Here is a 13,297-nt window from a genome sequence, read left to right on the forward strand (position 1 = left end):
GGCACCAAGGATCATCCTCCTCTGTCTCCCCAGCACCAGCATTGAAAGCAGGCACCATCACACATGGTGTGGGTTCTGGAGACCGAACTCACTTTACAGACTGAGTCTACCCCCTGCCCCCAATCCATTTAGAGAGAAGTTCTCGGTTTGTACCCAGGCTTGGTGTCTAACTTATAAATGCTAGGTAGGGTTTATTGTGGAAGGACACCTGGCTCTGGCTTTCCTCAGGCAGTCAGTGCCAAAGTCTAAATGTTACTGATGAGAACCAGCTATTCTCTCAGATGGGAAAACCATGATGCTAGAGCCAGTTTTTCCTAAAATGAAAATATTAACCAGAGGAATAGACAGCCACAGAAATGGGATACTGATCTCTTGCAAGTTAATTCTTGTTTGTTGCAGAAAAAAATGTTTAGTTGCCTAAACAGGTTTTACTGATAAGGACGTTTTAACATGTTTGCATTCTCTGGGTAGATGGTTTTTTGTCAGAGTTCAGGTTTTAGGTACAGGACAGAAGATGGATAATTTGCATAATAAAGCATAATTTAATATTTTGATGATAACTTTTAGCCTTTTTGAGAAAGGAATTAAAACTTTTTTCATGACTAAGTTTATGATTACCACTCACTGTTTCTCTTTTAGTTTTAAACTCTCATGTTTTCAGAACATGTTCAGAAAGAGTCAATGCTGAGACCACAGGTACGAACAGGTCTAGGTATGAGATCTGTTGGCTTTTCAGGTGCTGTGAATGCTGCCTGGCTGTAACCTGACACCAGGCTAGCTGAGTGGCCAGTAATGGAGAGTGGAGAAGTATGTGAACGAACTGGAATTTCAGGTGTGGGGAGTAATTGCAGCCTCCCTCAGAGTCCTGGAACAGCTCCTGTGCTGTCAGCAAAAAGGCAAAAGTACAGAAAGTCAGCCGGTTTGGTGTGAGCATACTGATGTTTTTGAAAATGAACATAGTTGAAGCTAAGGTGAGTTTGATTGGGAAAAGGCCTGCTTCAGCCTTGCCCAGGTCACCAGAACCTTGTCTGAGGCTTTATATGCACGCCATCATTCATTCGGTATTTGTATGAAAGTAAAACCAGTTTGGATAAACTAATGGATGCCTCACTCCCCTGTGCTGCCCTCAATTTAAAAATGTCCTTTCTTAATTAAATAACAACTGAAGTACAGACAGTTGATTTAAATTAACAAATGGCCAATATTAAGTAGCTATATTGAATAGCTAGCTGCTTAAAAGACATGGGAGACCAGTGTGATTGTATACACTTGAAGTGACCCATGAAAAGGATGAACAGGACCCTGCGTTCAAGGGCATTGTCTCCAAGAAACAAACAAAACCAAGCTGGTGGTCATACATGTGGTATAGTACAAATTACAGAAACTTGGTTTTGTGCCTTTTTTTTTTTTTTTTTTTTTTTCCCTAAGATACACCTCCACTCACAGAGACAATTTTGTATTCTACTGAGTATTTGAAAAATTAAAAAGTTAATTTTTTAAAATGTTAGCATAGCAAAGGTTTTTTTGTTTGTTTGTTTGTTTTGAGACAGGGTATCGTGGTCTAAGCCAGGCTAGAACAGATTCTCCTGCCTTTACCTTGCAAATATTAGGATTACAGATGAATACCAGCATGTCTTGCTTTTAAGCATCTTATTTTAAAGAGATTTTTACTTTTATTTGTATGCATGTGAGTATACCACACAACAGTGCTTGGAAAAGAACTTTGGTCCTCTTATGATAGCAGTTTGTTGTTTGAAACCAGCCTGGTCTACAAGAGCTAGATCCAGAAACCTCCAAAGCCACAGAGAAACCCTGTCTCGAAAAACCAAAAAAAAAAAAAAAAAAAAAGAAAAAAGAAAAAAGCATAGCAGTTTGTAATTCACAAGTCATCTCTCTAATATCTCCAGCCCCAAGAATTTTATTCTTTATTTTGCTTTTTTGAGACAGGGTCTTAACTATGTAGCCTTGGCTGGCCTGAAGCTTGCTATGTAGAGCTCATAGACCTTGAACTTTTTTTTATTCATTTATTTTTATTTTAGTGTTTTCCTGCATGTATGTCTATGTGAGGGTGTAGAGTTCTCTGGAACTGGAGTTACAGACAGTTGTATCTGCAAAGTGGGTGGTGGAAATTGAACCTGCGTTCTCTGGAAGAGCAGTCAGTGCTCTTAACTGCTGAGCCATCTCTCCAGCTTCCTGGCCTTGAACCCTTAGAGAACTGCTTGCCTCTGCCTTCTGAGTGCTGGGGATAAAGTTTACCATACCTGATGTATTTTTTTAAATTAAATTATGAAAAGCCTGAATGCTATGAGAAATGATTTGTTTATTTTCAGCATTAACTTGTGCCCCTTGCCCCATTTTGTGTATGTGATACATGACTTAGAGAGATCTTTATAGTGAGGTTTATTTTAAAATTATTGTCCTGCGGCTGGAGAGATGGCTCAGTGCTTAAGAGCACTTGCTGTTCTTGCAGAGGCCCCAGGTATTCCTATACCTACATTGCAGCTCACAACCATCCATAACCAGTTCCAGGAGGTCTGATGGCCTCTTCTGACATACACAGGCAGCGGGCATACATATGATGTACAAGCAAACATGCAGGCAAAACACTCATAAGTGCAGAGAAAAATCTTAAAAATTTGAATAAATAGGGCTGGAGAGATGGCTCTCAGGTTAAGAGCACTGAATGCTCTTCCAGAGGTCCTGAGTTCAATTCCCAACAACCACATGGTGGCTCACAACCATCCGTTATGAGATCTGGTGCCCTCTTCTGGTGTGCAGATATATATGAAAGAATGTTGTATACATAATAAATAAATAAAATCTTTAAAAAAAGTTGAATAAATAAAATTATCCTTTTCCCCCTTCTAAAGACTAATGCTGTTCTTGTTTGGAGAAATTTAGTTCTATTCACATAATGGTAATTACATTGTGGTGTTTATTTCCCCATGTTCACATTTACTTTTCTTTTGAAAGATTTTATTTATTTTAATTTTATGTTTTATGTTTATTCTTTTGGATGTATATGAACCACATGTGTTTTTGGTGCCCACAGAAGCCAGAAGAGGTCGATGGATTTGTAGGAACTTGAGTTACAGGCAACTGTGACTGGCAATCTAGGTGCTGGCAATCAAACCCAGGTCCTGTGCAAGAATAGCAAGCATTCTTAACCCCAGAGTCATCTTTGGTCCCCAGATTCACATTTGTGAATGTAAACAATGGTAGTGACACTATACTTGAGGAACTGTGAGCAACATCAGTAAACATTATCTGAAAGCATTTAATCAGTTATTAAGTTGTGGTAGTAGTATACAAAGGCTTATACATTTTTATCTTTTATTTATTTATTTTTATTCCTCACTTTTAAGGCTGAGTGCAGCTGTAAAATGAGAAGATGATATGATAGACTTGGGTATCAATAGTAAAACTAAGGCTTAAGGCAACAAAGGGGAAATCTGCAAACCTTTCTTTCAGTTCCAAATAAACACATGGTTAGAAGTGATCTATCCCAAGTTTCAAGAGGATGCATGAAATATTTTACCAAGACATTTAGGTAGTAGCTGTATTAGATTGTGGCTGAGTACTTTGGCAATGGATGCTTGTGTTTGGTGCTGGGGATTAAACTCAGGGCCTTTGTGCATGCAAGGGCATACACCGAGCTGTATGCCCAGCCCCAATACTCTGCTAATAAAAACATTAATGAAGTTCTGTTAGTATAGATAGAGGGGTAGTCAGAGATTGGGCCTCTTGTCTTCTCTTTGCTACTAAATGCCTGTGTCTTTACATGGGTCAGATTGCCTTAAGCCCAAATCTTCACCTTTTCAATGAGTCCTGTGGGATTTTTTTTTTTTTTTCATCTCTCAAACGTGATTCCACAAAATTTTTAGATTGATAGTATACTATCAATACTACTAGCTCAGGAAGGTTGTGCAGTCTAGTTTCATAAATATGGACTTGATTTTTCACTTCTGTTGCCTAGTGTTCTAACATACTGAAAAACAGATTAGAAAAAAGCCCAGTTGTGGTCCACCACACAAAAATTCCAGTATTACAGTCTGCTGGTTTCTTACTTCTGATTTCTAATTTTTGTGTGGAACTTCTCGTTTTTCATCTTGTGTTCTTTAATTTCTGATGCATTTTTAATAGTTTTTTTCAAATATCCTTGCTTTTCTTAGAATACTGCAAGTTGATTTTGCAAGTCTATGTATTAGCTATCGCTTGATGTAATAATACTTGCTGTTCAGATATTTGTTGTACAGTTATTATAGAATCCCATTTACTGAGACATTGCTGCCCCTTTAGCTTGTGTACATAAACACAAATGTTGTCTGAATAATTGGTTAGCCATTCAAGCAGCCCATTCCTCTTTGCTGATGCCCTTTACCTTCTTGAGCCAGGATGATCTAGTCTAAAACCTTTTGTTTGAGTCTCCTTGTTTATCATTTTCCACAGATTGTGTTTGTACTATAGAAATTTCAAAAAAAGGTTAAGAAATCTTTTTTGTTTGTTTTGTTTTTTGTTTTTTTGTTTTTTAAACAGAGTTTCTCTGGCTGTCTTAGAACTCATTGTGTAAACCAGGCTGGCCTCGAATTCAGAATAACACCTGTCTCTGTCTCCCAAGTTCTGGGATTAAAGGCATGTACCACCACCACCCAGCTAAAAAATCTTAACATGCTAAGTTTGTTAAAAAAATCTTAATGGATTTTTCATGTTTTATATCTGAAATGCCTCTCAAGAAATCCTAAGATGGGTGGTGGTGACTCATGCCTTTAATTCCAACACTTGGGGGGCAGAGGCAGGTGGATCCCTGTGAGTTTGAGGCCAGCCTGGTCTACTGGTCTACAGAGTGAGTTTCAGGACAGCCAGGTCTGTTTCACAGAGAAACCCTGTCTCAAAAACAACAACAAAATCCTATCTATATTTTATGCTTTGTAATCATTGAAAGATTGAATTTGGCAGGTTTCTATTAATATTTTTCTTGTATTTGAAATGCTTTATAATAATTAGCCAAAAACAATTTGAATTGAATTGTAGCCATTAATGGGAACCAGTGTTTTGTTTTTAAAACTGATAAAGTCACCATATTTGGGAATTTATTATGTATACACACATTCTGCTTCCATGTGTATCTGCACACCAGAAGAGGGCACCAGATCTCATAACAGATGGTTGTGAGCCACCATGTGGTTGCTGGGAATTGAACTCAGGACCTCTGGAAGAGCAGTCAGTGCTCTTAACCTCTGAGCCATCTCTCCAGCCCTCCGTTAAGTTTTTGTTTTTTTAAATATTTGTTTATTTTCTATGCAGGAGTGTTTTACCTTCATGTATATCTGTGCACCAGGTGGGTGAGGTTGTCATATTTCCTGGAACTGGAGTTACAGATGGGTGAAGGTTGCCATGTGGATGCTGAGAATTAAACCCTTTAAAAGAACAGCCAATGCTCTGAACCTCTGAGCCATCTCTCCAGCCCCATCAGTGAAATTTTAAAGTCTTAACCTTTAAACAACTGGATTTACCAAAAGGATACCATACTGTGAGGCACTGCAGTCAACTTAGATTTCGTTGCTCATGGGCTATGGTGCTGGAGTTGAGCCAGCAATTGTGGTGAAGACTTGGTGATTACAGAAATGGAACTTAAGAAATAATTAGGGACCCGAGGTGCACCTGTTGCACACTATACTCAGAGCTATAATTAAGCTAATGTTTATTGAGTTCATCTTATATAGCAGGCACTCTGCACATGTATTTGGCTTTTTCTTTAAGCAGGACTAAGGACTGAAGCCAGTCTTTCAAGGCAAGTTCTCTGCCGCTGGCATGCAGTCTGTTTCCTGTACATATTTCACCAACAATTTTTACTGCTCTAGATGCCATTTACTATGTTCATTTAACAGAATGAGTAGTCATTGAATATATGGAAACTTTGCTCAGGGCTGCAACTCAGAGGCAGAACCCAAGTGGTCTGAGGTTTTAAGATTTTTTTCCCTCAAGTGTGAAGATTTTTTAAAAGATGTATTTATTTATTATGTATACAGCGTTCTGTCTGCATGTGTGCCTACAGGCCAGAAGAGGGCTCCAGATCTCATTACAGATGGTTGTGAGCCATCATGTGGTTGCTGGGAATTGAACTCAGGACCTTTGGAAGACTAGCTAGTGTTCTTAACCACTGAGCCATCTCTCCAGCCCCTGAGCTTAGAAATCTTAATTCTGAGCATTTCTGTGGCATAGCTCTCCAAAGGAGAAAGATATTAGAGCTAGTCTGGAAATTTGTTTGGATGCCCAATTGTATTACTTCTCAAAAAATGTGTAAATAAGGGTCAGCATGTGACTGTATGGCAAATGAAGAGAGTTATCCTTTTTCCTTGTTGCTTTATAATGTTACAAAAACATGTTTGAGAACTATTACAGCAGCATTGTTCCTGAATATATGGCTCATTAATGTGTGAATTTAAGCAAGTTTGGTATTATTGTTTGACTGTTTTAGATAAGGGCTGGTTATGTAGCCCAGGCTGGCCTCAAACTCCTGCCTGCAATTACTGGCTTGTGCCTCCATCCTAGTCTTTAAATACATTTAAAATTTACTGGGGATCTTATTGTCTTAGGGTAGAATGGACTTCGTTGTTTTCAATCTTAATGCCCGTATTTTTTTCTGAACTGGAATAACTTCATGGTATTTGTTTTGGACATTTTAGACACAATGACTCAGAGACTCCGAGATAGACCTGACTAGGAGTTTAGTGGCTGGATTTGGAGAAAACTATAAAGTAGAGTTTCTCCCTTAAGTTTGGTATATACATTTACTTAAATCTTGTGTTTTAAACTAATAGCAAAAAGGTCTGGGTGGATTTAGAAGCAAGACTGTGAGTTACAGTAATTGAGTTTTGATTAAAGAAATGAGCTGGTTGTGGTGGCGAATGCCGGTAGGATTTACTGAAGGAAGCAGAGGCAGGAGGATCATGAGTTCGAGGCCAGCCTGGGCTACACATTTTGCCGGGCGTTGGTGGCGCACGCCTTTAATCCCAGCACTTGGGAGGCAGAGGCAGGCGGATCTCTGTGAGTTTGAGGCCAGCCTGATCTCCAGAGCGAGTGCCAAGATAGGCTCCAAAGCTACACAGAGAAACCCTGTCTCAAAAAAACAAAACAAAACAAACAGACAAACAAAAAGAAATGAGATTCCAGTATTAGCTTTGTTGTGCTTACAAACCAGGAGATCTGGGCACCTCCCTTACTTAATGAAAACTTGATTTATGGTTTAGGTATCAGATTTGCCACTAAAAGTTAATACAGCTGAGCTTCGTTATTTCAGTATCCTTGACATACATACACAGAGGCTAAGTCTAGTAAGAATCAGAAAGGTTTTTCCTCAGGAACCACTTTAAAGCCATAGGATACTTACACAGGAAGGAGGCAGAGAAGGAGGGCGGCACAGAACATCAGAGGCCTAATTAAACTAAAGAAAATACTTTCCCTCTGATTTGAGCTAACAAACTTCGATATCCATGGGAGCAGAAGCTGGGGACCTAAGTTATCTTTCCCACCCCTGTGGGTGGGTGATGATGATTGGCCGCTCAGGTGGTTTTTACAAGTTGTCAATCATGTGTTGTGAGGTCAGGCTATTTTCATTGCTTGTCTTTATTTTTGAAATTTCCAAAGGTCAGTTAGTAAAACACAATAGCTCTGTGGAGATGTGGCGTGAAGAAGTACACTTTAGAACTTTATACAGATGATTCATGTGGCTCCTCTCAAGAAGAAAACCAAGTTTCAGAATACCCTTGAACCTAACCTTTTACAGAAATATCCCTCACAAATATCCCTCAATCTTGTTTATGTTTGCGTGCTCTGGGGTTTGAAGTTGATAATAATTTCCTCTTTATCAAAAGTACTTAGTTGTTAAATCAAGAATCTATGTAGAAATAGCTTGGACATTCAAAGTAGGCATTTAAAGCAGTATCTGTCATTAACATGAACCTTCTTATCATTAGTGTAGGCACACAGGTTTGGTGGGTACAGAAGAAATTTAAAACTCTGGTTCTTTCCCCAGGAGAGGTTTTTTTTTTTTTTTTTTTGATGGCAAGCACTGAAACATTAATTTGGTTGAGTTAAGTGAACAACACTTTGAAATGTAAGGTACTGTGTGGTTAGTGTTAAGTTGGCACTAAAGGAGTAAGTGCTGTGATTTGGAAGGGAATAATCCTTGTGGGTTGAGACAAGAAGTCAAAAGACTATGTCTTTTGGGAGGTATAGGCTGGGTGATCAGTTCAAAGTCACTCTTGGCTACATAGCCAGTTTGAGGCCTACCTAGCCTACATGACACTCCTCCCCCCTCTCAAAAAAGTGATTTAAACATTGAAGAATGGAAAGATAAGATTCAGAAAAGGGAGGGAACATTCCAGGAATGGGAATGATGGGTTCCAGGAATGGGGATAATGGAAGTTAAGAAGGAGGTAAAACAAACAAAGCTATCTTGTTTAGGGCAACACATAAGGCAGTGCTACGGCAGAGAACTGGCTTCTGTAATAATTTAAGGGCAACAGTAAGTAATGTTCGTGCATGGCCAAGTCAACATCTCGACATCTACCTTGATACATCTGTGCTCAATTTAAACATGAAAAAAAATGTTGTCTTTTCTAGGCTCAACAAATGACCAGACTGTGTTAAAAGTACTTTCTTAATGCTGTAGTTAAATCTCCATTGAAAGGGTTAGAGTGGGCTAGAATTGGACACCAGTGAGTTCAGTGGGTAAAAATCTGATTTGAATTCCTAACCCTTATTTTATTTTGATTTCCAATTATGAAAATCACAGTGATCTATGATGATCTCTAAATCCTGGAGTACACAGAGAATTGGCTTGACTGAAATTAGGAAATAGTGTACCTGATGTGGCTAGCTCCTATAAATTAGATGTAAGTTTCCCAGGAAACTGACTCACCATGTCTCTTCATTGCCAAACTTGTTTCTTTACAACTAGATTGATTAGTCACCATCCTTTACTACAAGTTTTCATCTATTTGAAATATTGACGTTAATGTCATAAAAGATGTTTCAAATAACTAGATTTTTTTAAAAACATGACTATTTAAAGCCTCAACTTTTTGTGTCACATTTATGGCCATAAACATTTAATATTTAATACAATTGTGATAAACACCTATGTTAATTTTGTTATTAGTGTTTTAAAAACACTAATATACAAACATGTTTAGCAGGCATTTTCAGAGCACTGTGAAGCTGTTTTGGCTCCTAAGTAGCATTTCTGTTTTTCTACTATTGTAAAGTGCAGCCCTTTGCATGTTCTAACTTGCCGTGACGTGGTCAAGTGCAGTTTCCTTCCTGTTGCTTGTGTTAGAGATAAGGCTACATTTCAGAGCATTCAAAACGAAGCCCCTGAAGACAGGGTCAGTGTGGTAACTCCCAGCGTTTTTACTCACTGCTGGTTTTCAGGAACAGAAAAGTAGGCTTTAATTTCTGCTCACTTTAAAAAGCTCGTAAAACAGCATTTACAACCTTTAACTGTCTTCATTTATATATATGAATATATATATATATTCATATATATATATATATATATATATATATATATATATATATATATATATGGTCAGGGATGGTGCTTGCCTGTTGCTATAGGACAAATGAGTCCGTTATGAAATTATTCAGAGAGTAGTGGTTAATGTGCATACAGGTGATTTGCTGGGTTAGTGGAAAGAATGTTATTATTTATGTATCCTCTGCTGGGATTTAAAATTTCCTAATTATTACTGGACCCCCCCTACACACACACACACACACACACACACACACACACACACACACACACACGAAGTACTTTAACTCAAGTGTAGCTTGGAGAAGAAAAAAGAAAAAGTAATGAGGGAGATTTTTATCTCAGGAATGAAGTCTTGAAAGAAAGTATGTCTTTAAAAACAAAACCCTTTGTTTACTAGCCATGCTGATTTTACTTAAGAGCAACAATGACACTTGGAGACACTGTGCTGGGTCACTTGTTACATTTTAGCCAGGTGGTTGGTTTTTCACCACTAATGTAAGCTTTTGTTTTTCAGGGCCAAGAAAACCAAGAGAATTATTTCAGAAAAAGTGCGGCTTTGCTAGAATGTCAAGGAACCAAGAAAATCTGCAACACTCCTTTCTCTGAAGAGCTTCTGGGTCTGCAGGAACTGCACAGACTTGCTTGAGGGACTTTACCAAACTGCACTCCACTGCTCCAGACTTGGACCTGACTGGGACTCTCTCATGTGGATCTAAGGGAATGCTTTACTATGGCTGCTGTTGTCCAACAGAACGACCTAGTGTTTGAATTTGCAAGCAACGTCATGGAGGATGAACAGCAGGTGAGCCAGAAAAAACTTGTGTTTGGTATATCTCTTAGGACTTTTCATTAGTATCAGAATCTTATTTACTTTGATAGTAGGAAAATGTACTAAAGTAAAAACTTAGAAATTAAATATTTGGCAGTAATGTCATTTCATAGTATAAGTACCAGTTAATTCACTATAGGTAAATGCTGCCCTTAGTTTTGATGTGATAACGAGAAAATAATAATTGTGGTTCATCTTGTTTTTCTAAAGTGAAACCAATAGTAACTACCCCAAGTAATATTTTGGATTACTTAAAAAAGTTCTAGAGAATGTCTGTAATTAATCTTCTAATTGTGGGCTATTTTTTCAAGGAGATTAAACAATTTGGCCATCTCACAATCCCATTTCTCACTCCAAAGAATATGATGACCCTGAGGAAGTTACTTCCTTAACTCTTCCAGACCTCAATTTGTCATATATAGGGGAATTGAACCGAGACTTTAATAGTCACTGTTCATGGAATATATATGTATGAAATACATACATATATGTGGGATATATGATGTGTCATTTTTTGCCTTTGTATGGGTTAAGATCTCATGAGATACTGAGGTGAAGGATTTAAACTTTACTTCCCTCCTCTGATCCTCCTGCATTGTGAAAAGACTAGAATAGAATCTCTTGGAACTGCCTGATCTACTTAATCTAAAACAGGCCAGGATGTGAGGGTGGTGTGGGGATCAATGTGCTGAGCAGAGTTAGTCTGCTAGCATTTTTTGAGGAGCAGTGGGCTTAAAGTGTGATCAGTAAGGTTGATTTATAGGCTGGAATAAGTTCCAAAACTTTAAGTAGACCAATTTTAATGTCTGTTTTTATTCTAGAAACATAGTTAAGGATTGATTCTTAAAAGTAATAGGATTGATTCTTAGTTTTGGTAGGACATTGCAGTTTCTTAGCTGTTTGTATTGTGTACGGAAGTGATACAATACAAATGTATAAACATACCTACAAAAGGTGAGAATTTGGGTTAAGTAGCCTTAAGATCAAGATTCGATTCAACTGAGGGGAAAAAAAAAAGGTCACAACTAAAATTGCATTAATGCTGATAGGAATTTAGTCTAGAGACAATAGAAGGGAGATTTTCAGAGGAGAAATTGGTTTTGAATTGCTTTGAGACAGGATGTTTGTGTACGTACTAAAGTTTGAAAAGTAGTGTGCGTCAGTGACTGTGGCTTCTTCATAGAGAAAAGGTCCCGTGATAGGTCCTGGGCTTGCTGTGGTAAGGTCTGATGTGGCATAGAGGATGTGGCTCGAGCACTGAGGTGCTCACTGTCATGCTCTAGCGCATGGCTCTCACACTCTTGACCACGAGAAGTACGTTGTACATTCTACACCATGTTCTTGCTGAGGATAAGTAGACTTAGAGGCACACGGCACAATAATGCTTGTACGCTTGCTATGCTGGATGTACTTAATTTATCTAAGGTTTTGTTTTATGTCTTTGGGAAGGATATTGGTGATTTAACCCCCCCACACACTCTGTTATTTATTATTTTGTTCACTTATTTATTTTGTTTGTGTTTTGTTTTTCCGAGACAGGGTGTCACTATGTAGTTCTGGCTGGCCTCAAATTCACAGATATCTGCTTTCCAAGTGCTGGGGTTAAAGGTACATGTTACCGAGTCCAGCAGTTTTTCATTTTTTTGAGAAAAGGTCTCACAATGTTACCCTGGTTTGCCTAGAAGTCCGAGGCTGATCTCAGATTCAGAGATCTGCCTACCTCTGCCTCCCAAGTGCTGGGATTAAAGGTGTTTGTCATCATGCCTGGCTCACTTTCTAGGTTTTTGAGATATGGTCTCATATAGCTGAAGATAGCTTTGAATTCCTGGTTTTCAGGCTCCTGTCTTGCTGAATGCTGGGATTGCAGACATGAGCCACTGCATCTGGCATCTTTTCTTTCCCCTCTACTTTCTCATTTCTCTTCTTCCACCCTTTTCTCTTTATACTTAAAGACTTTATATATTAACCTATGAAATAAATGCCAGTAGCCTTGTTTTTCGATGAAGAAAATTGAAACATAAAGTAATTAAGGCCTTTGCTCCAAACTGTATCACTAGCAATTAGAAGAGCCACAACTTGAACCCATGCAGTCTGACTTTCAATATATGTGTGCTCCTGGGTGCTCTAGTTGGGGTTGGGTTCATTGCTCAAATATCAAATATCAAAAACTGTAGCTCTGTCTCCTTGTTTGGTTTTGTTTTCATTTTTATTACTTTTGAAGTAAGATTTTCTTCTTCTTCTTCTTCTTCTTCTTCTTCTTCTTCTTCTTCTTCTTCTTCTTCTTCTTCTTCCTCTCTCTCTCTCTCTCTCTCTCTCTCTCTCTCTCTCTCTCTCTCTCTCTCTCTCTCCTCCTCCCTCCCTCCCCTGCTCCTCTCCCTCTCCCTCCACCTCTCCCTCTGCCTCCCCTTCCTCTGCCTCTGCTTTTGGAGTGCCACCTTGCCTCACGGAGATAAGATCTTATTATATAGCCTGTGCTAGCCTTGGATTTAAGATCTTCCTGCATTCATCTTCTGAATTCTTGAGATTAGTATTAGTGGCTTGTGCCACCATAACTGACTTAGTTTAATTTGTATTTTTACGTGAAAGTAATGACTTGACAGTTTAAAAATCACATAATACAGAATGCATAAAATATGTCAGATGTGGCAGAGTATACCTGCAATCCTACCACACAGATGACTGAGGCAGGAGGATTAGGAGTTTAATACCAACCTCTGCTACAAGATGAGTTTGAGGCAGCCTGAGACCCTATCTTAGGGTTTTTAAAGTAGTCCATAATGTTGTGTGTGTTAGCTTTGTAGTATTTGGTTTTCTGTGTATGAGTGGCACATTATTTACCCTACCAGTCCTGAACCATGACCATTACCAGTATTTTTCATATTATATGTAGTATGGCAATGAAAATCCTTGTTTGGGAATGGTTATAC

At 38.5% G+C, this 13,297-nt stretch overlaps 1 protein-coding gene across 4 annotated transcripts in view; it reads left to right on the forward strand.

Annotated features, from left to right (window-relative positions):
• Positions 1-13,297, forward strand: part of Elf1 (E74 like ETS transcription factor 1) — an 88,289-nt gene that overhangs the window by 44,616 nt on the left and 30,376 nt on the right. For all 4 annotated transcript variants that reach the window (XM_027394042.2, XM_027394043.2, XM_027394041.2 and 1 more), the window contains exon 2: positions 10,056-10,343. In XM_027394042.2, coding sequence (XP_027249843.1) covers positions 10,272-10,343 — 72 coding nt within the window. In that variant the 5' untranslated portion in view covers positions 10,056-10,271. The remainder of the gene's footprint in view (positions 1-10,055; positions 10,344-13,297) is intronic.

Source organism: Cricetulus griseus (assembly GCF_003668045.3).
Source record: "Cricetulus griseus strain 17A/GY chromosome 1 unlocalized genomic scaffold, alternate assembly CriGri-PICRH-1.0 chr1_1, whole genome shotgun sequence".
Classification (NCBI taxonomy): domain Eukaryota; kingdom Metazoa; phylum Chordata; class Mammalia; order Rodentia; family Cricetidae; genus Cricetulus; species Cricetulus griseus.